General features: G+C 46.5%; 6 protein-coding genes across 6 annotated transcripts; 3 read left to right on the forward strand and 3 right to left on the reverse strand.

Annotated features, from left to right (window-relative positions):
* Nucleotides 1–1,646: 1,646 nt before the first annotated feature.
* Nucleotides 1,647–3,101, forward strand: BT62DRAFT_907402 (uncharacterized protein; the record flags this gene model as incomplete). The annotated part of the gene is made up of 5 exons (XM_043183666.1): nt 1,647–2,283; nt 2,341–2,556; nt 2,611–2,777; nt 2,834–2,981; nt 3,037–3,101. The coding sequence occupies 5 exons, from the start codon at nt 1,647–1,649 to the stop codon at nt 3,099–3,101; spliced, it is 1,233 nt and encodes a 410-aa protein (XP_043035370.1).
* Nucleotides 3,102–4,195: 1,094 nt separating this feature from the next.
* On the reverse strand, nt 4,196–4,802 carry BT62DRAFT_936754 (uncharacterized protein). Its single transcript, XM_043187181.1, has 2 exons — nt 4,378–4,802; nt 4,196–4,321 (listed from the first exon to the last, which is right to left on the reverse strand). The coding sequence occupies exons 1-2, from the start codon at nt 4,718–4,720 to the stop codon at nt 4,236–4,238; spliced, it is 429 nt and encodes a 142-aa protein (XP_043035371.1). The 5' UTR covers nt 4,721–4,802; the 3' UTR covers nt 4,196–4,235.
* An 11,874-nt stretch (nt 4,803–16,676) lies between these two features.
* Nucleotides 16,677–16,913, forward strand: BT62DRAFT_907356 (uncharacterized protein; the record flags this gene model as incomplete). Its single annotated transcript, XM_043183662.1, has 1 exon — nt 16,677–16,913. A coding segment is annotated over one exon (237 nt), but the record flags the coding sequence as incomplete, so codon positions are not given.
* Nucleotides 16,914–17,455: 542 nt separating this feature from the next.
* BT62DRAFT_1042024 (uncharacterized protein) lies at nt 17,456–17,888 on the forward strand (the record flags this gene model as incomplete). Its single annotated transcript, XM_043178440.1, has 1 exon — nt 17,456–17,888. The coding sequence occupies one exon, from the start codon at nt 17,456–17,458 to the stop codon at nt 17,870–17,872; it is 417 nt and encodes a 138-aa protein (XP_043035373.1). The 3' UTR covers nt 17,873–17,888.
* Nucleotides 17,889–18,680: 792 nt separating this feature from the next.
* On the reverse strand, nt 18,681–19,862 carry BT62DRAFT_907392 (ectomycorrhiza-regulated esterase; the record flags this gene model as incomplete). Its single annotated transcript, XM_043183665.1, has 6 exons — nt 18,681–18,888; nt 18,934–19,135; nt 19,259–19,488; nt 19,540–19,611; nt 19,664–19,683; nt 19,737–19,862. The coding sequence occupies 6 exons, from the start codon at nt 19,860–19,862 to the stop codon at nt 18,681–18,683; spliced, it is 858 nt and encodes a 285-aa protein (XP_043035374.1).
* A 657-nt stretch (nt 19,863–20,519) lies between these two features.
* BT62DRAFT_974328 (cytochrome P450) lies at nt 20,520–22,900 on the reverse strand. Its single transcript, XM_043189158.1, has 12 exons — nt 22,669–22,900; nt 22,583–22,620; nt 22,467–22,526; nt 22,289–22,412; nt 22,133–22,230; nt 21,973–22,078; nt 21,849–21,921; nt 21,556–21,797; nt 21,440–21,506; nt 20,921–21,385; nt 20,814–20,861; nt 20,520–20,763 (listed from the first exon to the last, which is right to left on the reverse strand). Exons 1-12 carry the CDS (start codon nt 22,790–22,792, stop codon nt 20,589–20,591), a joined length of 1,620 nt encoding a protein of 539 aa, XP_043035375.1. The 5' UTR covers nt 22,793–22,900; the 3' UTR covers nt 20,520–20,588.
* Nucleotides 22,901–22,918: the final 18 nt, after the last annotated feature.

The raw sequence follows: 22,918 nt of genomic DNA on the forward strand, positions 1-22,918 counted from the left end.
TTGATAACGTTTGGGCAAAAGGCTATCTTTTTCGCCTCAAGCGGAATATCGGTCAACACTCTATACGCGCTATTCTCCGCCATCACTTTCATTTCATTGACTTCAGTTGACCATATGTCCAGATCCGCTCGCCATCTCACAAACCATACGACATTAAAGATTTCTCTGATCCAAGATTTTTGACCTCGACGGCCCATGCATATCGGTGTAGAAGAAGAAGTTTAAACGAACAATCGCTTCCGTCAAGGTCTTATTTGGGAGATCATCGTTATTACTGATTCTTCCATGTCGCGTCTAACAGGCGGGAACCTCGTGCCGCAGTGCGGCATTTGTGGCGGTGAAAGATTGAGGGTGCTAACGTTAAGGATACGATTTCCACAAGGTCAAGTAGGCACAATATCTGCCCAGGATCTCAGGACCTCCGGGCAGTCTTCAATTTCGACGCAATGTTACTCCCACTGTTTTAGTCTCGTTACTGAAGTCAGGATGTGAGCGCCCGTGACTGTCTGCTACAGCCTATAGATGCCCCGCGGTATTGATTCGGCACAGGGTCCATCCGGGTATACAAGGTGGAGCTATTTAGTGACCCTTTCTGTAGACCTTCCAAGCGAGAACATATTTAATATATTTTGTCGGGTATCGCATGCACAACGGCGGCGCCACTAATTCCCAGTCCCTGAGCAAGCGCTGGGTAATGCAACTAGTTTTAGTTCTGCGATTCAGTACTAATCTACACAGGCTCAGTCAGGGCCCCGCAAACGTCGATCGTCTAGGCGACCCTTGAAAAGAGTTTCAGGAGAGTCAATAAAAACCGCGCGCACATGGTTTTAGCGCTTTCCAGAGCCGCAATGAATACTTTTGGAGGCAAGATATTGGGCCGTTTCATTTCATCATCGTGTTGTTTCTTCTCTCTCATAATCCATCAAGTGGAATTCATTTGCCGCCAGCTTAGTTATAGTGCGTGGCGACACATTAAAAGAATCGGCGCCACCATACATGTACGTTGTCCATACCTTTTTATGATTTATTTCAGCTTTAACTGTTCTCAAGCAGTGAAGATCAGCACAACATAGCCGCGGGTCTACGACCCCACACTGACGAACAGGAAAGATTCACAGAGTGGGTATAAAAGCCCTGTTCATCAAAGGCGAAGAGTGAGCGAATAGACAGTCCACATATAGCGTTCGCTATACAAGGACCACTGGTTTCCAGATACTTATTCCATTCCATGGGCCTTCACGGTGGATCCATCACTCTAAATCATATCCTTCCCGGGGAAACCGCTCTTTTGAAACATGAAAAGACCGCGGGCGCCCAGAGCAGTTTGGGGCGGGCAGTCGGTGATTTTGAGAAAACGGCCGCAATAGTGTGCTATGGTCATCAGAGTGAGTAAATTCTGATAAGATAACGGAGGCCTACTAACCGATCAGGCCGGAGACCCCAGCTACCGCTGCCTTTGAAAAATTCCTCATGCCCATCAGATTGTTCAAACTGGATCAATTTCTGTCTAATTCTACCTCGGAAGATTTTGTTTGCGATCTGACCAATATGATCTCACTTCTACCTCTTCCCCATATATCTCATGACATCTCTGAATAAAAAGAGTTCCTCTTCTAACCAACATGTACACATTCCCTCCTTTCGACATGGATTCCCCCAAGCCAGTAGCGTCAAAGCTTGACTCTGAACATCTCAAGTCAGAGCTCCCCGTCTTCACGCCCCTTCCATATACCCTATCGCAAATACGGGACGCCATTCCATCTAAATTTTTCATCATATCAACTTCGCGCGCTCTAACAACCCTGGCACGTGATATATTCATGGCCGCATTCTTCTTCGTCCTTGCTCTTTACATCCCCTCTATCCAGCTCTCATACCCATTTCAAGTTTACAACCCCCTCGTACGCGCTGCTGCATGGGTCGGGTACTGGTGGTTTCAAGGTCTCACACTTACCGGAATATGGGTGCTCGGACACGAATGCGGCCACGGCGCGTTCAGTCCCTACACGTGGTTGAACGACAGCCTCGGATTCATCCTTCACAGCTTCCTCTGGACCCCCTACTTCAGTTGGAAGATCGGCCATCATAGACATCATATGACCCATGCCAGCATGGAGCGCGATGAGGTATACGTTCCCAAGACACGCGCGATTTTAGGGATACCTTCAAAGGAGTTAGAAGAGGAGCATGGTATTGATTGGGAGGATTACTTCGGCGACACGCCTATTTGGACGCTAATGATGCTCATCCGGCAACAGCTGCTCGCATTTCCGGCGTATCTGAGTAAGTTATCGGGTATCTTTCTTCCTCTGCTGCAACGCTAAGTTTGTGCACCCCCAGTGTTTAACGTATCGGGTCAACCACACTATCCACCAAATACGAACCATTTCTCACCCTCCTCTGTAATCTTCACGCCAGATCAGCGGAACGCTGTTATTCTCTCTAACATTGGCATTGGGACTATGATTGTCCTCTTCACCGCTGCTGTGCGTCAATGGGGATGGTGGAACGTCATGGCGCTCTATGGTATACCGTGGTTTGAAGTCAGTCATTGGTGTACGTGCCCGCTTCTCTATATTTTCACGTTCAGCTGTTAATTCTTTGCTCTAGTTATCATGATAACTTACCTCCATCACACTGACCCCACCCTACCGCACTATCGCGCTACAAAGTGGACCTTTTCTCGCGGTGCTGCTGCGACCATCGACCGACCATTCCTCGGGTGGATGGGTAGATGGTTTCTACACGATGTCGCGCACTATCATGTCGTACATCACGTACGTGTTCTTCTCCTGTCTGTATTAATCCGTCCTAACACCTCTGACATCGATAGTTCTTCCCCAAAATGCCCTTCTACCATGGACCCGAAGCTACACAGCATCTCAAGGCATTCTTAGGACCGCACTATCGTTCGTCAGACGAGCCCGTGTTTCAAGCACTATGGAAAAGCTATAACGACTGCCAGTTCGTTGAAGATGAAGGTAAGCCATAAGCCGGAACCGATTTTTTGATTCTACTAATCATGCATCTAAACAGGCGATGTCCTTTTTTATAGAGATAAACAGGGCCGTGCTGTCGTTAGGGCCGAGGACGAAATGTAGGCTGAAGCAGCTGTACTCCCCAGAGTTCATGGAATATGTCGAAGCGCGCTCGATGGCGTTTTAGTCGGAGCGAAAGCAGACACACAAAAGGCTATATTGTAATAGATTACGATAATTAAATAGCGGCGTCATGATTCAGGAATAGAATACTGCAGCAGCAGCTCGAGTTTGACGCCAGTTTTATATCTCGCTGAAGTTCGGGTACCTCTTGAGCTTTTCATGTTTTCCAGAACATGTTTAGGCGAGTCTCTCCCTTGTCGAGACGAATGACTCCAGTCATTATAGACGTCCGCCTTTCGCCATCAGCACCATCCTAATAACACCATGTTTGGTACAAGTAGTGAGGGCCGCTCTGCGCATTCGGAAGGCTAGCTCTTCTAAGAAAGCACACGTTAGCCTTTGCAAGTGAAGAAAGAAATTCGTTTACTTTGGCTATAGTGAGCGGAAGCCCGTAGTGTCAGAAGGAGGAGGTTCAATTACACAAGGACGCTCTGCTCCGTGGTCAAATCCAAGTCCAAGGCATATTCGATTAAGGGATTATCCCCCGCTAATGTTTCATAACAACTCACAAGAAAACACTGGGGATGGATTGCACACATATGTAGTCCAAAATGGTCTCAAGGCCCAACACGTGCCAGTCGCACATAGAACCTGCATTAAAACGACAATGCGCCGAAAACCGTTGTCAAACAACTTGAAGAGGGGAAAGACAACCCTCTCCTATCCATTCATCCAAGCACTCTACCACAGCATCTTCAGGCATCTCCTCACCGTTCCTGATACCCAGGTAACGAATTTTAGCGACTTTGCATCAGCCGAAGCCGGTTATTCTCGAACGCAGCATGGCGATCAACGCGTCGGACCAACCAACCACCATGCTTTGGTAAGATCGACGGCGAAGACAGACTTTGTAGGACCCCGTTCGTGATCAGCGGCGTCGAAGAAGGATCTTCTGATTCAGAGATTTTTAAGAGACCGGAGGGGCGAAATGGCTTGAAGAACCAGCACGAGCTGGGTTGGAACCATTACAGATTTCTGGCACGTGACCAACTCGAAACATTCTAGTGGGACACTTTGATCTATGAAGTATGGAAACCAGATCGGCCCCCCCAATCTTCGTCGTCGAATTCAGGATCAGAGTGCATCCAAATCTTCAGAGACACCAAGAAGGGAAGTATGAGGTCGTCGAACATGTATAAATTGGTTGGCCAGAGGACTAGGTGAAGCGACGTTAGGTATATCGGTTTGGAAATCGCCGCTGATCATGAGATGCAAGAAAGAGCGGAGAAGTGGTCAATACGGATTGGATCTCTGGAAGCGTCGGTGCCGCCGCTCATTATTGCCCAATCAAACGGACAGTTGGAACAACCTCCACCAAATCCGAGCGTCTTAATCTGTGCCCATAGAGCAGGATCATATCGATAACCCTCGTCTTCTCCCGTCACGTTCGCAGCGACACGTAAGGGCCCTTTAACAGAGCATTTGCTGTACAGGTACACCAACGCCGTGTTGATGTCGGGAGAACATCCCTCTCCCACATATATATTTCTCCATACTGACGGCTCTGAAAGTGCAATGTTTTGCGACCGGGAACAAACGAGAGATATGCTGAGAGTCATCGTAAAATAACGGGTCAGCTACTGAGGATGCTACTTCTTTGAAGATGAGAAGGAGAATTTCAGTGGGGAATCGTCGACTGGGGAGGGCGTATTAAGGTAGCAGCGATATCCGGATATGTATTTTTTGACTTGGGCCTCCTGACTTTCTAGCCTCTGCAGGGTGGCACGTATCCGAGCGAGCTCCGTTTGGTAGCGTACGAGGTCACATTCTGCAGCGAGAATTCTCTGAGGAATTTGACAAGCTTCTGCGCTTGTAGGCGAGATATGGGCGCGGATATTTTTCCAGATGTGAGGTGGAAGCTCATATCCAGATGCTAAAAACATGTTATTACACTGCAAGCAGAGAGGCGTTGCTGCTCCAATACTGAATGGTGCACTATGGCACTAAATAACCGGCCACTAGACCTATCATCATAAGCTCAACGTCATACTCTTTCTCCATCTTCGTCAAGTGATACCGGACTCTGCCTTTGTGATGAGACGATGGTAGTGTTCGGAAACGAGCCTTCTCTTGGTAAAGCCAAGGGTGCTCGGGAATGTCGGCCCGGTACAGCCGGAGGGTGGTTGGTTCACCTTGGAAGGCCTAAAAAAAAAATTTATGAGAATCCCTATTATTCCTTGTACAGGGACTGACCATGATTAAGTTCCATCTATCCTGTTTGTGTAGGAGTCAAGTGCCCAAGTATGACACCTGCTGAGTTCAGAGGCATTGAGGTCATGATGTGAAGGGGAGATTGCAATGAAACTGCCGGAAAGGGCCATATGGCTTAGTCATGAAATTGATATCATATATTGCATTATTGTCTATCACGTGGTTGCATGGGTACCTCTTCGATGTCCCATTGTAAAGACAGATTCCAAGGGTAGAGAGCATTTTCACAGGTCTCTGCATGACTCTCGAGATTGTCACAATCTCTGTTGACACAGAGATACAGAGCTCCACTCATCCATGAAGAGGGATTGCTGGTGCCGTCTCTGTCTCAGTGCTGAGTCTTGGCTGATGCTGATTCATGAGAGACATTGGCATCAGGTGTCTCTTCTTCATTCCTACTTTCATCCTGTATCCCTAAGTGAGATGAGCTCTGCTTTCTCACTGTCAATCTTTCCTGACCATCAATCCCAGGCTTCAAGGCTTCACCTCCTCCTTCACCTGTTAGTAACTCCTATTGCCTGTCTTGGCTTTGCCAGACTTAACCAATCCTCATTCAGTATTACTGGACTATTATTGTACAAGTCATCGAGTTTTTTGTCTCTGACATTCGTCCCTCAAATCTATTGATCTCATTCATGACCTCCAATCCATCGACCAATGTTGAATGTGTCACTGCCTTGGCAAAACGTTGTGAAGACCTTGTTGAGGAATGTGTCAGAGACACTGTCAATGATCTTAACTTTGCAGACAGACTTCACCAGCTTGGCATTTCATCTGAGGCCACCAGAGATTACATCAGACTTCTGCAGGAGTGGATTAAGCAAGCTGGCCCATGAAGTTCGACCGTTACCTCCTCTAACATTCAAGATGGTGACAACGAGGATATTGGTGCATCAGACCACAGGGAGGCCACTCCACCAGACTTGTCTCAGGCTGAGGTTGAGGAGTTTCGACAAAAGCGAGTCGAGAAATCCAAGGCTGCTGCTGAACAGCATCAAAAAACTAGATCTTGAGCAGTTGAAGAAGCCACTTGAGCAATGCTCCATTCAAAGCTTCAATTCATTTATCAGACATCTAGTACGAATGATCCCCAGAGCTCCATCACTACAGTTCTTGCTGGCATTCTGGGTCTCAGCAACACTGTCTCACCAAAGACAGCTTCTATTTCTCTGATGGTCCTTGCCCAAGCACCTCACCTCGCATCCATTGTCACCACTGGCATCTCAGATCCTCATCTTGCTGAGTCGTTCTGACTCAGACAAGTTTATGCAACTGAAAAGTCACTTGACAATCTCATGGCAGTTTTTCAAGCCCAGTCTCTATCTGAACCTATTACTCAGCCATTCTGGTGACTCATTATTCAGGACCAGTATGTTGACTTTTTGAAACTTTTTGCTTCAATGGACCAAGGATATGATCACAACAAGAAGGCAAAAGAGCTTATGGCAGGATATGCTATTATCAGAAAAAATATTTCATCTGCCAAGAAGCCTCTCAGGTCAGAATCTGACTGGTGCAGAGTGTACGATACCTAGGCTAGAGGTGTTCAGGTTCTCTATCTGCACTGTGAGGCTGAACTCAAAGTTTACTGAGAATATATGGTCAAAGTTTTTTGGGCTACACCTCATGACTCTATGGTTGCCATTCATATTGATGAAGAAGTTCAGCTGCGATATGTTAAGTCCCCTTTTCATATGGATGTCCAAAGTGAACTATAAATTTCTATTCTTACCCAGGTCTTTCACTCTTCTTTGACTTTTTCAGGCACAAAATGATTTTCATCTGCTTCACTCCCTGCTGCAAAAAGGTCAACAGTTCCATGCAAAAACTGGAACCTGGGTTTCTGCCAAGATCCATGTGCTAATCGCTGTAGGCATAGTACCTGTAGCAAATGTGGATCTGGACACTAAGCTAGAGATATTGTCGAATGTGCCAATCTCCTCCAATCAAAAAGGAGACTTAGATTTGGAAGAGGTAACAGCAAAGATAATAGCAGCAGCAGCAGGGCCTAGATCTTTAAGGCCTCAAAAGTGCAAATGCGAGGATCAAAATATTGGCCCACATTTTAGGTGGAGCTATATCTGGTTGAATACTTCTACATCATCCATACCTACATCTCCTGCTGCTCAATCTACCAAGTCAGCTGATCCTCTATCTTCTCCTCCTTCACATCTACTCAATGATCCATCCTTGCAGGCTACACTACATGCCTTAACAGATTTTATTGTAGTTGACACACCATTCAATGTCAATTGCTTGGAGAATATTCTTCATTTTTATCCAAATGAACTCTTTATCTCCTCAGTCATTCATGGTCTTCGCAATGGATTCTGGCCTCTTGATCTTGGTGAACAGAAAGACTCTCTCCATGACAAGACTGAGAATTATGCCAATGATCCTCAAGATATCAATGAAATATGAGCATTTCATAATCATGAGGTTATGGCTGGATGTTGGTTATCACCACTACTAGATGGGTTTACACTCCTGCCAGGTATGAAAGTATCACCAATGTTTATGGTCTGGCAGAACAGAAAATCCTGTATCATAACAGATCATACTTCCTCTGGTTTAAATGCAGGAATCCCCACTAGCAAGGCAAAGGTCAAATATGATGATATGCATCCATTCAGTGAGGCTCTTTGCAATGCCAAATTACAACATCCCAATGCTGATTTCACTCTATATAAAAGTGATGTCGCCAAGGCCTTTTTGAATTTACCAGTGCATCCTCTATAGCAAATTCATCAAGTGGTCCTTGTTGACAACCGATATCACATCATTAGGTGGCTCGTCTTTGGAAGCCAAGCTTCATCCGGGATTTGGTGCTCAGTCTTAGCCTTGTTGTGCTGGATTAGGATTCATCATCTCAATATCACTAACCTCCTGTTATGATTTTTTCTTATTTTTCCTCTTTTCATTTCCTTTTTACCCCTATTTATGCTAGTCAGAAAGCACAAAATGGTGGAAGAGCTTAGTCAGCACAACAAACTCGCCTACCAAGTCATCACGACAATCGAGTCCAATAGCACAATTATCCTTTTATGTGCGGTAACAGTGCTCAAGGACAACAGGCACCATAGACACAGACAGACATAATAAGTAGCGATATAATTAGGACTACCTGTATAGTATTTAAGACCAATGCTCTTGCTGGTACACCCCAGCTTTGAGCTAAAGTTTATACATACTATTCTACCTTGAGTCAAAACGTCTGACCTTGGGTCACAACTCATGGATATACATATAAGTGGACCCAGGTGATTTCTCGAAGTGCAAAGAAACATCTGCTTATCACGTGTATCTGCCCATGTGACACTTGAGCCTAACAATTAGCTCGAAGCTTCTTCCTTCCCTTTCTCAAGCCCAATTGTGCTGAGAAACCGAATGCCCCCAGTAACAACTGCCAAGTTGAACCACGATTTCTTTGAGCTTATTGCTTCCATTATCAGAATCTTATTCGGACTTCTCGCCATCATCACCCTCTGCTGTGGATGACAATCAGTAGCAGCTTGGATAGTCAGGCACTATCAAGTGTTTCAGCAAATCCAGCATATACTATGAAACATAACCCCTGACCTCCCATTTCATGACATCCCCACCTCCATCAGAACAACCTTCCAGTCGCAAGAGTGACCCGTATCAGAAACCAGGATTGACGACTCAAATCTGGGGAGCCTTCATGAGGAAGAAGGACTCCAGTACCCCTCTCGAAGACACAGTAGAAACCGCAACCCTGTTCTCACAGGATTCCAGAACCCGTGGATGACAAACAACACCCAGGAGCCTGAGGAGGTCCCTGACCACGTCGTTCCACCAGCCCCCACCCCCGAGCATTTCACCTCCCCAATTCTCTCAGGGATTGGAAACCATGCTCGGGACTCCCTTGATGCCCCTCGGATGGCTTCGAGATCCTGCCAGAACTCCAACCCCCCCCACGACTCCCCTGATTCCCCCACCACCCCTGACTCCAGCTCCAGCCAGTCCATCAGCAGGTTGGGGATTGAGGACCCGCATGGAAGAACCATCCACTCCAACTACGCTAACATCGAAATTGCGATCTCCACAGCCAGGGACCCCTATCGACATCTCCATGTTGGTAGCGAGCCAGAAGTCAGGACTGCAAGTGCACGAGGAAGAATCGCTTGAGACAGGATTATACGGCAGGTATTCCCGGACTGGGACCTCACGGTTCCATTCAACTATAATGACGCCATGCAGCAGCAGCAGCAAAATGAGGCCAGATGAGCAGAAGCCAGATGAGCCCAGAAGGAGCTCGCTGAGTATGTACAGAACGAGGCCCAAGAGCAGTACGAGGCCGCTGCATATGACTGGCAGGGGAGAGAACGAAGAAGAAGAGAAGACACAGAAAGGATAGGGTCCACCTCCTCAGGTTGGTATGGACTCCGCACAGACTCAGGCTCCCCCTTCAGGGAGCCCAACTCGGATTCAGACTCATAGACCGGACTGGCCAGCATTGTCACTACAAGCGAGGCCATCAGAAGGGGACAAGCAGAAATTAACCGACCCCCCACCCCCAGTACCCTACCAGAACTGACACTATCTCCTCAGACGCTGACTCAATACTCGGAGCATATGGGCTCCAAGTACCAGACAATGCTCACATCTCTGACCGAGCTCTCCAGCGATTCCTGGGGAGCAGAGTTACCCATCAGTTTCTCAATCCCAAGTTCAGACACTACTTCAGCCTCTATAGCCAAGAACTGGAGATGACAAGAGCGCGAGGTGGAACATGCTACAACAGACTCCAAAATCCCCCCATCCAACGATCCAGCCCAGCAATGGGATCTAACGATGCTGGTCCCAGTAGCCAAGTCAACAGAAGGGTCTCCAATGACCCTCCGACCAACGGTGCCATCCATTTACGACCCGCCTATCGGTTCCCTCCTAGGGGAAGGAGACAGTGGGGACAAGGGCGATGAGGAGGACGAGGAGGACAGTGAAGGACCCTACACAGCCGAAGAACGAATCAGGAGGGCTGGCGAAGATATGGATGAAGAAGCTTTGTGAGAAGAATTGGAACAAGCAAGAGGTAAAGAGTATCAGGAGCTATATGAGCAGGGGAGGCTCTTTTTATGGCAGGACGCACACTGGCAAGCGACGCCCCTAGAACTAAAATATCGATACGCAGGAGAAATTGAAAAAAGAAGGATTTTACAGTATGCTGCGATGGAATACGCCTGGAAGGAATACAGCCAGCAGCATCCAGAAGACCCGCTGATGCCGATACCACCATATCAACCAAGCGAACAATCCCCCATGCTGAAACCAATGCTGCAAACTCTGCCCGTCCCATCACAACGGGCTATGTATATGGCACCATTGATCTGAAGGCAGGCCAACACTAGTCTCTCGATCCGAAGCATGGCTTCTTGGCTTAATCATACCCGAGAACGGCAACAACTATGACAAGAAGGGTTCCAAAACCCCTGGACCAGGAGAGGAAGCCGGCTCCTCAGGGCCCAACCACCATCAGACCAGGTGGAAGGGAGCAGTAAGAAACCAGTACGAGACGATCCTGAGGCAGTCTGCCTTGGATTTACGGTCTGGGACGGAGTGATAGTCCATATAGAACACCCAAAGGGTAGCCCAGTCGCCGATGACAACTCACTACACTCATTCTCAGGACCATCGGCAGAATGGAACCAGCCACCATTCGATGGGTGGCCTAACCCAATGGATGCACTACCACATAACGCCAACGTCCTCCAGTGTCACCCCAATCTCCTTCGCAAACCCTGCCCTTTTAAGGGAGTCTCTGATGACATTGACCAGTTCCTAGTGGACTGCGAACAATACTTTGAAGTCAACGTTGGATACATTGGGACCGACATGAACAAGATCGCATTTGCCACCTCCTATCTAGAAGACAAAGCCAAAACATAGTGAATATTAATCTCTCCCAACTTCTGATCCACCACTAGGGAATATTACCGATATCCCTTGTGGCTGGTCTTTAAACGCATGCTAAACGACAAATTTATCGACCCTGCCATTCAAGAAGTACATAAATAAAAGATCAAGGAGTACAAGATGGGAGATAAGGCAGCAACGGACTACTTTGATGAACTAGAGTGGCTTGCCAAACTCGCAGGGATCAGGAAAGACATTGCAAATGATGGAAGGATGGTAGAAGCCCTCAAACAAGGAGTCCTCTCCTCGTACCTCACAATGATCTTGGCCATGGGTGTCAAGATGCTGATGCCTGTAGGATACGATAAATGGAAGGAAAGGATCATCAAGATGTACAAGGAACGACAAAGGCAGAAAGCAGAAGCTTCGACCTTGCAGGAGTATAGCAAGAAACCGATGCCACCAACCCTGAACAAGTCAGGGCAAACTGCTGGGAAATCACTGGGGACTCCTATGGCATCGACTTATGAGAGTCAGAAGACTGGAATGGAAACCACATATACCAGCGCCAGAAAACTGATGGACATTGACCAAATGAAGAAAGAAGGCAAATGTTTCAACTGCGGGCTGAAGGGTCACATGGCCAAAGACTGCCCAAAGAAGAAACAAACCCACAAAGATATCCGAGTGCAGATCGCCAAGCTACAGAAAGAAGATGAGGAATTAAAGAAAGAGACCAAGGTCGAGGAGGTAAAAGACAAGGCCAACCAGTGAGCGACTCCACTGGATCAGCCAAAGGACTTCATGGTGTGCAGGCCTCAACTATTGTACAAACTTATGATACCTCTGTAGTTATGCCAGTAAACATGCATTCAAATATACCACAGACGATCAAAGCACACCCTAAAGAGTCACAAAACAAAACTCAAATGCTGACAGGCTGAACAAAGGCAGAGAGCCCCAAACATTGGCTCAAACTATTTGAAACCGAATGAACATGGAGGGCCATCAGGGAAGTAGTAGATGAAAACGTGGCAAAAGCCATCCTACATGGGTGGATACACTGAGCCAGGACGGAAGAAGCCACTACTGAAGCGGTAGATGGATTGAGGCATGCCGAGCGAAGTCAAGCACTAGAATGGTTGGATGAACTAAAAGGCCCACCGAAGTTTGTCTGATGAGCCAAAACTCCTGGAAGGGACTTGGTAACCAAGGCTCAGATCAAAACTCTAACCAACCGAACCACACACTCAGTAACTGCCCTGATTGACAGCAGGTGTATCGGCAGTTCCATCAACCGAACTTTCGTCCAGCAGCACAAACTCCTCACCTGATCCACTGCCGCACCTATACTAGTGTATAATGCTGATGAAACGAAGAACTAAGCTGGGTCGATCACGAAGTTCGTCGAGCTCTGACTAACTATCGGAGATCACTCTGAAAGAATCGATCTAGCTGTAACAGATCTTGGAACCAAGGAACTATTCTTAGGATATAACTGGCTCATCTGGCATAACCCACTCATTAACTGGAAGACCAGACGACTCATGTTCACATGATGCTGATGTCGAAAAATCCCATATGAATTACCTGACGAAGACCCAGCAGATAGATAGGATGAGGAGATGGAGGATGGTGAGACCATCCTAGCAGTCAACTTGCAGAGAGAAATCCACATCTGAGTGATACATCACGCCAATAACCTGGCGGCCAAGGCCAATGAGGAGAGAGAGGAAAAGACATTCAAGGAAATGGTGCTGGAGTGGGCACATGACTATCAAGACCTCTTCGAGAAAGAGAGTTTTGATGAGCTCCCACACCCAAAGCCTTGGGATCACGTGATTGAGCTAATCTCCAATGCCAACACGAATCTGGATTGTAAAATCTACCCTCTTGGAAATCAGAAACAACAAGAGCTTGACAAGTTCCTTGAGGAGAATCTATCCTCTGGACGGATTCGATCATCAAAATCCCCCATGGCCTCCCCCTTCTTTTTTGTGAAGAAAAAAGATGGCAAACTCCGACCGGTTCAGGACTATCGCAAATTAAACGAGATGACCATCAAAAACCGATATCCGCTGCCGCTGATCTCAGAGTTAATGGATAAACTCCAGAGGGCCAGATACTATACCAAACTTGACATTCGTTGGGGGTATAATAATGTTTGAATCAAAGAAGGAGATGAATGGAAAGCAGCATTCAGGACCAACTGAGGATTATTCGAGCCAACCGTCATATTTTTCAGCTTAACCAACTCCCCAGCCACCTTCCAGTGGATGATGAACAACATTTTCAAGGATCTCATCGCCACGGGGAAGGTTACCATCTACCTGGATGACATCCTCATCATATCTAAAACCAGGGGGGAACACTGTAACCTGGTTCGACAGGTACTTGCTCTCATGAGGAAGCACAAACTATTCCTGAAGGCGGAAAAATGTGAGTTCGAGGTACTAGAAACCGAGTACCTCGGAGTCATCATCAGAGAAGGAAGTATTCAAATGGATCCAGTCAAAGTGGCAGGAGTAATGGACTGGCCGACACCTACTAGAAAAAAGGAACTGCAATCCTTCCTCGGCTTCACCAACTTCTATAGGAGGTTCATCCGAGACTATAGCAAAATCATCTGCCCTATGACACAACTCACTGGAAATGCCCCATGGGGATGGGGAAATCCTCAGCAACTCGCCTTTGAGGATTTGAAACGATGACTGGCAGAGGACATAGTCCTTGCTATACCATCCCAGGAGGGGAAGTTTCGCCTCGAGGCCGATTTGAGTGAAGGGGCCATAGGTGCAGTACTATCCCAGGAGCAGGATGGGAAATGGCACCTGGTCGCCTTCCTCTCCAAAGCATTGACTGTAACAGAACGGAACTATGAAATCTATGACAAGGAGTTACTCGCCATAATGCTCGCCTTGGAAGAATAGTGGCACTACCTGGTCGGAGCAGTTGAAACTTTTGAGATCTGGACAGACCACCAGAACCTCAGATACTTCTGTCAACCACAAAAGTTAAACCGGCGGCAAGCCCGATAGGTGACTGAGCTCGCCCAGTACCAGTACACCCTTCATCACAAGGCCGGAGTTGCCAACAAGAAAGCTGACCTTCTGTCCCACCATGCAGATCATGATCAAGGGGGAAATGACAATGCAGGAGTCATACTCTTGCATCCCAAACACTTCCAGGCATTAATAATGCCAATGGAGGATGAGATTCACGAACACATCAGAAGTGCGACCCGAAATGTACACCAATGGAATCAGAGGATCACTGCTTCGCTTAATCATGAGCAAGGAATGACAAAGGAGGAAGGAATGATCTGATACAATGAAAGAATCTACATTCCACGGGTCCAAAGCCTATATGGGGAAATTATTGCGATATGTCACGATCATGCCACAGCAGGACACCCAAGCATCGCCAAAACCAAAGAACTTGTCCTACGAAATTATTAGTGGCCCAAACTCAATAACGACATCACTGCATATGTCAGGGCCTGTGAAACATGCCAGAGGGGAAAAGCATCTACGCAGTCCAAGACAGCTCCGCTACACCCAAACGAAATACCCTCACAATCATGGACCCACATTTCCATAGATATGATTACTGGGTTACCGGACTGCAATGGCTATAATGCAATTCTCATCATTGTAGATCGATTTTCTAAGGTGATCATCCTGGTCACATGCTTGATGGAATTAACATCAGAAGGGTGGGCCAAGATCCTTCGGGACGAGATATATGCCAAATACGGCATGCCCCAAGTAGTTATCTCCAACCGAGGACCACAGTTCGTCTCAAAGTTCCTCGACGATCTATATAACCTGTTGCACATCAAGCGAAATGCATCCACAGCCTATCACCCACAAACTGATGGTCAGATGGAGCATGTAAACTAAGAAGTCGAAAAATACCTTTGGTTATTTATCAACTACCATCAAGATGATTGGGTTGAATGGCTGGCACTCGCCGCCTTTCAACACAACAATCAGATACACTCTGCCATGGGACAGACCCCCTTCTTCATCAATTATGGACGACACCCACATGTCACCCAAACAAACCACCACAGGATGACAACTCCCACTTCTACAAGCTTTGCCACAACTATGGACAAAATCCACACTGAAACAAAAAGTGCACTCGAGAAAGCAGCACTGTCAATGAAGAAACAGTATGATAAATACCACCGACCCTCACACGATTATCAAGTCAATGACAAAGTATGGCTTGACACAACGAACCTTCATTTACCCCGTCCTAAACGAAAACTCGCTGATAAATGCACAGGCCCCTTCCCCATACTAGTGAAAATCAGAGCAGCCACCTATAAGCTCCGCCTGCCAACTGGCTGGAAGGTCCATGATGTATTCAACGAATCATTGTTATCTCCATACATCGCTCCTGCTTTCTCCAACCAGATACAACCACCGCTGTCCCCCCCGACTTGATCGACGATGAGGAACACTATGAAATCGACGAAGTCTTAAACCACAAACTCCAAAAGGTCAAAGCATGTGGCGGTGGCACAACTTCAACAGTCGACTACCTCATCAGCTGGAAAGGCTACAGGCCTGAATCAAATCAATGGATAAATGAAAAGTATATGAATGCTGACAACGCCATACATGACTATGAACTCTCCCTTAATTAAAGCTATTGGGATGATGGTCTTAAGCAGGGGGTAATGTTATAATTTTTCCTTATTTTCCCTCTTTTCATTTCCTTTTTACCCCTATTTATGCTAGTCAGAAAGCACAAGACAGTGGAAGAGCTTAGTCAGCACAACAAACTCGCCTACCAAGTCATCACGACAATCGAGTCCAATAGCACAATTATCCTTTTATGTGCGGTAACAGTGCTCAAGGACAACAGGCACCATAGACACAGACAGACATAATAAGTAGCGATATAATTAGGACTACCTGTATAGTATTTAAGACCAATGCTCTTGCTGGTACACCCCAGCTTTGAGCTAAAGTTTATACATACCATTCTACCTCAAGTCAAAATGTCTGACCTTAGGTCACAACCCGCAGATATACATATAAGTGGACTCAGGTGATTCCTCGAAGTGCAAAGGAACATCTGCTTATCACATGTATCTGCCCATGTGATGCTTGGGCCTAACACCTCTATGTTTATATGGATGACTTCTTCAGCTGGGATTTCACCAATCACCAAGTTTTCTATCAAGGTCAGTGGTGACTAGCATAGCAAGTACAACTTTTGATATTTTGGGAATATATCTCCTGTCTCTTTGATGATCCAAAACAGTTGCATGGTCAGACTCTCAAAATCATCAGCTTCTGAGTTGATGCCAACCAGGGAAGTATCTCCCTTACACAGCAGTCAGTTATCGATGCTAAATCTGAGATCGACTCATTTCTTTCAACACCTGAAAGAGTGCCTATTCTACAGAAATAGCAACATTTAGGTGGATACCTGAACTGGGTTCTGAATGTTCTACCATGGGGCCATCTTGCTCTTTCTTCTTTGTATAGAAAGATGGCTAGAAAGACTCACTCTTTTACAAAGATTTTCATCAATGCTGCAGTTAGAGAGGATCTCTTCTGGTTTTCATCTATTCTGCCAGATTCTATAGGTGTTCATTTTGTTGACTCAGCTCTCTGGGCTGACTCAGAAGCTGACATGATTTTTTGAATAGATGTCAGCTTAAAAAATGCATTATCATTTGTTTTTGCAGGAAATAGTTTTGTATATCAGCTCCATCCACTATCATCTAAAGATATGATCAACATCTTCTTTCTCGAACTTGTCACTATTCTTTCAGCCATCCATTATGCAGTCTCTCTACCCAAACCCTCTCATCATCTTTTACTTTTCACAGATAGCCTCGATTCTGTCACTGCATTTGATTCTCTATCAGTATCAGAACCTCTTCACAATGGATCCTTACTCAGAGCTGCAGGCCTGATACTCCATTCAGGAATTGACATTCGTATTTGACATATCAATGGAAAAGATAATATTTAGGCTGATATGCTTTTCTGACTCCTTTTGGATGAATATCATCATAAATTCCCTGCTGACTGCATCTGCACTTTCACTCCACCAAGAGATCTACTGCCAGCATAATAGAGACAATCTTTCTAACTGCACTGGGCAAGCATGCTCCTCATATTGCTCGCCCAGCTTTCTCCTTTTCTCTTCTCGATGAATGTGTTCTGTTTCTCCAAGCTCATATGATTGAGCTTGGAGCAGCAAAGAGTTATGCAACAGGAGCATGGGACTACATATGGTTTTGCATTACTCATGCACTGCCACTTAAACCAACACCACTTACTCTCAGCAGGTACATTGCCTATACATCCCAGTTCATCTCATCTGGCCCAAAATACTTGACTGGAGTCCATCACTTCCTAAAAGACCTCTATCCTGACTTTGATACCAGTCACAAACATCCCATGGTGCAAGCTACTATCTGTGGCTCAAGAAAGATGAGAGGTGATCCCACATCCCAAAAACTACCCCTTCAATTATCCCATTTGATCACCTTTTGTCTTCTCGCTAACATCTCAGATTCTTACAATGACCTCTTGTTTGCCACCATTCTTGCTTGCTGCTTCTATGGCTGCCACCAGTCAGATGAGCTCATTTGAAAAAATGACAAACAACTTCAGGACTTTTGCAAAATAATCAAACATTCTTTCTTCATCCTTCGAAAGAATGACATGCAATATCATCTTCCTTACAACAAGTCTGACCCCTTCTACCATGGCACTGACATCCTACTCACATGACAGGAGCTTGCCAACTCAGTCATACTCCTATTGCAATATATAAAACATCAAGATCTTCTTCATGGCTCACATGCTCCACTCTTTCTCTGTGAAAATGGTGATATTCCATCATGAAATTGGTTTGACAAGAAGTTTTTTGCAATTCTAGGCAGAGACTTTGGTGGTCACTCCACTAGGGCTGGAGGAGCTATGTTTTATGCATCGCTTGGACTTTCAGAGTTCATCATACAAGCTCTGGGTTGATGGTCTTCTAAAACATGGACCACTTACATTTGGGAACACCCTGCCTTATGAGCACAACTACAATTGGCATATTTACACATTCATCATCCCCCTCCCTAATCTGCAACCCATTCAACCTTCTTGAACCACCACCACCCCCACCTCTCACCAACCAAAAGCACACAATAGCCATTCACATGTTGCAATTGATTTGAGGGCAGTCTCTGAGGCCCTCATTATAGCCGGTTACATCCCACTCCTCGAGCGAGCAGCAGAGGCCTGCCACTTCTACAGTGTTACACTCGCGATATGTCACACATCACGTGCGTAATCCTGTCACGCCACGGCGCTGTCGGATTTTTGAACTAAGCAGCTGTTACGACATCAGACCACTCCTTATTATCAACAAATGGAGCGTGCATTACATTACAGACAATATTTGGTCTTACAGTTTGCCCTTCGCATCTTCCGTCCCTTTCCAGACACCTGACTGGAGCTTCCCTTTCAATTGGCCATCCCACCAATCAAAAATGGTCCGTACCACTTCGTCGTACCGTCCGGTACAGTTGTGATCCATATTCTCCATGAGGTGCAAGGAGTGCGTCCCGGGGTAGCGCTTGCTGAGGGTCTTTGCGTACAGCACGGCTTCGTACCTAATAAAAATGAGCAAACTGTTTCTCAGCGGAGACGCAACATACACCGGCACTGTCCTGTCCAGCATCCCGTGTATCGTTAGAACATCAGTTCTTTGAGGAAACCTGGATTCCACCAGCGACCCATCAAAATTAGCGAACGTATCTATGTCTTCGGGGTAAACTTTGATCTTGAAGGCTTTGAGGTTCAAGAGATGGTATCCTTGAGCAGCGAAGCTTTCATTCCATTCCTTGGTTTCATCTTCATCTACACATTCGATCGTCGTGAGCTGAGAAATTCTACGAACCGGGAAAGCGCCCTCACTGTAGATGCCCTGCGGAGAACACGTTCAGTTTGACATTTCCCTGCCTGTAGCATGGAGGAACACACTCACTCGGATGCGATATCGACCGGCCACATTTACAAATCCCGAAACATTTTTCCCTTCCTCAGTTGTACATAGCCAGCGCACGGCGAGTATCGTACCACGAGAGTGGGCGACAATCAAATCGATATGGTACCCAAAATAGGTTGTGAGGTATTCTGTGACGACATGGAGATCCAAAACATCCTGTTCTAATGAGTTTTGCCGCCAAATACCAGGTGATTCGAAATGCCCTCTAAGATATGGCTAGCTGTGATAGAGATGAAAATGACCAACCATCACTTACCGAAAGTCGAAGCGAAAAGTGTCCATGGGTAGAGTGGTAGCAAGCTTCCTGAAGAAAAGGTAGTCTTTGTGGCTGATGTCTGCCTGAATAAATACCGTATCCGATTCATCGGAGCGCAACATACCCGCCAGAGCCATGAAGAATCTACAAAGCACGATTAGAATTATTTGGATTGATTAAGGAAATTTTCCACGAACCAGAGCGAGCTTCCTTCCGTGCGTCGATTTTCCGGGTTCTGATTGCTCCAGAACGCCAGCGATTGAACTAGGTTCACCAGCGTACGGACTCGGAACAAAGACATTTGACGATATTCGCCCTGACATTGCCAGATGGTAACCGTTAGGAAGAAAGGACAGATTAACGCATTGGCCGAGGTAGCAGGCCTAGTTTTTCACGTGGGTGGTCTGTCCAAGGTAACTTTTAGAGCTTTCCAAGATAGGAAGGCGATCATATACGGTACTCACAGATAGTACGACATCGTACTCTGAGTTATAATAAAGACAGCGCCAGCGATGTTTTCATGTTTGATAGACGCCCTCTCCAGTTGGTTCACTGACGGGAGACCGAGGTACATCAGATCCACAGAAAAAATCCGCATGATACGGCCAAAGCCAATCTTAGTCGAGCAACCGAACAGCGGCCGCGTACCGTTCGTCCTCCTTCAACTGATTCAACACAATCGCAATGTTCTGATAATCGCTTGAACGCCTTTGGTGCTACTGGTGCAATTGTAGTCGCTAAGAACCCGAGCGCGGCATTGTTTCCATCCGGAGTATGACTATCATGACGTCGTCCCGAATTCGCATTATCCGTGACGCCGCATATACCGGCATCACGAAAATCTCCCAAAGCAGAGAGATAGAGTGGCACAGCGGGGAGGGCAAGAATACGAAAAAGTCCGTGCAAACAGTGGTCGTGGTTGCAGAAAAGGATTGCAATTTCAATTTTGATTTGATCTTGAACCCTAACCCTAATGATCAGCCTCTTGTCCACCCTATATGACATTCGATTCACCGGCCAAACAAAAAAAAATGTAATGATTAAAAAAATTATCGAGACGCAATCTTCACCTTCAAAGGCAATCGGGCCCCCTTCTCCACCTCTCCTTCGAGGGTGGGGACCATTACCCTGCATGATTCCCTCCGGATGCGAATCCAATCCTCTGTAAGTGAAAACTCAAATTTGTCGATAATCTCTACCATAAGAGCCTGTAGCTCGCATACGCTGTAGAGAAGTGAGAAGCAATATTATACAGCGGAGAGAAGGAAACATACGCGAACCGCCAACCCATACAAGACTGAGGTCCACCGATGAACGTAAACCTGGATAGGTGGCTATGAGCACCTCACCTCTATCGCAGAACCAGAATTATGTAGCCTACAAATTACCATACATCCCCAACGAAACTTTGGCATTCTGCTTGACATCGCCATTCAGCCATCTTTCGGGATTGAACACATGCGCGTCCTCCCCGAAAACATTCTTGTTTCTATTGTAGCCCGCGATGGATGAGATGACGTACGTTCCTTTGGGTATGGGTAGCTCGTGTAGGACTTTTCCAGATCTCGTCGCAATAGGTTTGCTCAGAGGAAGTATGTCATCCCGCGATGCCATTCTAGGACTGTTGTACGAGATGGGATGGAATCGTAGGGTCTCCTTCAACACGGCATTCAGGTACGTCATGCTATCGAGATCAGAAGGAGCTAAATCACTGCGATTTTGGAGCATCAGATTGGCCCTGATCTCTGCACGAAGTTTTTGTTGGATAGCAGGAGCCTTGGCAAGCTCGAACAAAAGCCAGCTTAAGGTATTTCCACTAGTTTCGTGTCCAGCGAAAAGCATACCGCTAGGGGTGCCAGATAAAGCAGCGAATCAACTCGGAAGACCGGCCGGTGCTTACTTCATGAGCGTCAGGACCTCGTCGTCATCCAGGCGAGTCTTGGGGTCGTTCGACTCCTTTGCTTTGACTAATTCATGAAGGTAAGGCGCAACATGGACTTTAGAGGAAATACTGACTCAATAAGCTCATGATATCTTTTTTCCGCTTTCCGAGAACAGGATCATTCGCCTTCTTGTTCAATAGCTGTGTGGTAATCTCGCTAATAACGGCGCTAGAGTTCCGAATGTAAGAAAACCGCCGTGCAGGAGAGTGATTGACCATGAATCTTATCATCCATCTCGGAAGCCACTCGACGAGACATAACGACAGGCTCATGGAACGAGCACTCTCGCTGTTGGGAGCAGAAAACGTGTTGAAGCTAGTTGACCGTTAGAAAGAGGGTATCCTATGCATTACAGGGAGGACTCACAACAAGTTCGCATACGCCTCTGCCAGTGGATGCTCGGATTCATCTAAAACACCAAAATGGCAGTCGAAGATTGCTACGGGTTTCCTTATAAGCTAAAATTGAAACACGAACGTGAAAGGTTTACCTTCTCCGACAATATCAAGCGTGACCTTGGATGCCCATGACGCTACATCCACAACCATCGACTGGTCTCCAACGGCAGGAATCATGTCCAACCACTTTGACGTCATCTTGGGACTTGACATTAATCATCGAACAGAAGCAATGTTAACCACAAGACATACCTTCTCCGTGCATGAAAAAAAAATGGAGAGGTATGACTTGATCTCTCCCACCGTAAATGCCGGTTCCACAGCCTTTCGGTTCCTTGGGTGATTATTAACTGTGTTTCCACAGTGGTTACGCCAATAGGACTCGAAGGAAAGAAGGGCGAGTCGTACCGTCTGGATCCCGCATCAGCGGTCGAATGAGCTCAGCACGTCCAGGAGGTTTGATGTACTGATATTTCGTGCCTTGATACACATGATGAATAGCTTTAGGATCCGAGATCAGCAGGCGCTCTTCCTGGATTGAAGCATGTCAGGACAGAAAACGTTGCAGCAGACGTACGGTACACACTCCCAATGAAGCGCGGACCCTTATAACGTCTCCGTACATTTGTTGCCATTTGAAGTCGACCTAGAATAGAAATCAGGAAATAGACCTATCCACAGGATAGGAAGGGGGGGGGGAACCTCTCCAGCCTGCCCAGAGAGCAATTCAGGCAATGAACCTAGACACAATGAAAAAGTCTCTCCGAACAAAGACACTAAATACATACCGTAGAGAAACGAAGTTGACGTAGGACCAGGCACATCGCCTAAGGAAATGCGAGTGATTCGGCGATACAACGCATAAGTGACGGACAGCACAAGGAAGGCTAAGGAAAGTTGAGGAAGAGACATGATGAACAGCCTCTATGAATGAAGGGAATTCGAGGGGACCAATCGTTGTTACGTGTTTATTGTACATATGTGTTTTGACTTTGGCCACCAATCAATCAAGTAGGTCTGTGAGAGTGTGAGAGATAC

Source organism: Guyanagaster necrorhizus (genome assembly GCF_019112545.1).
Source record: "Guyanagaster necrorhizus MCA 3950 unplaced genomic scaffold BT62scaffold_34, whole genome shotgun sequence".
Classification (NCBI taxonomy): Eukaryota; Fungi; Basidiomycota; class Agaricomycetes; order Agaricales; family Physalacriaceae; genus Guyanagaster; species Guyanagaster necrorhizus.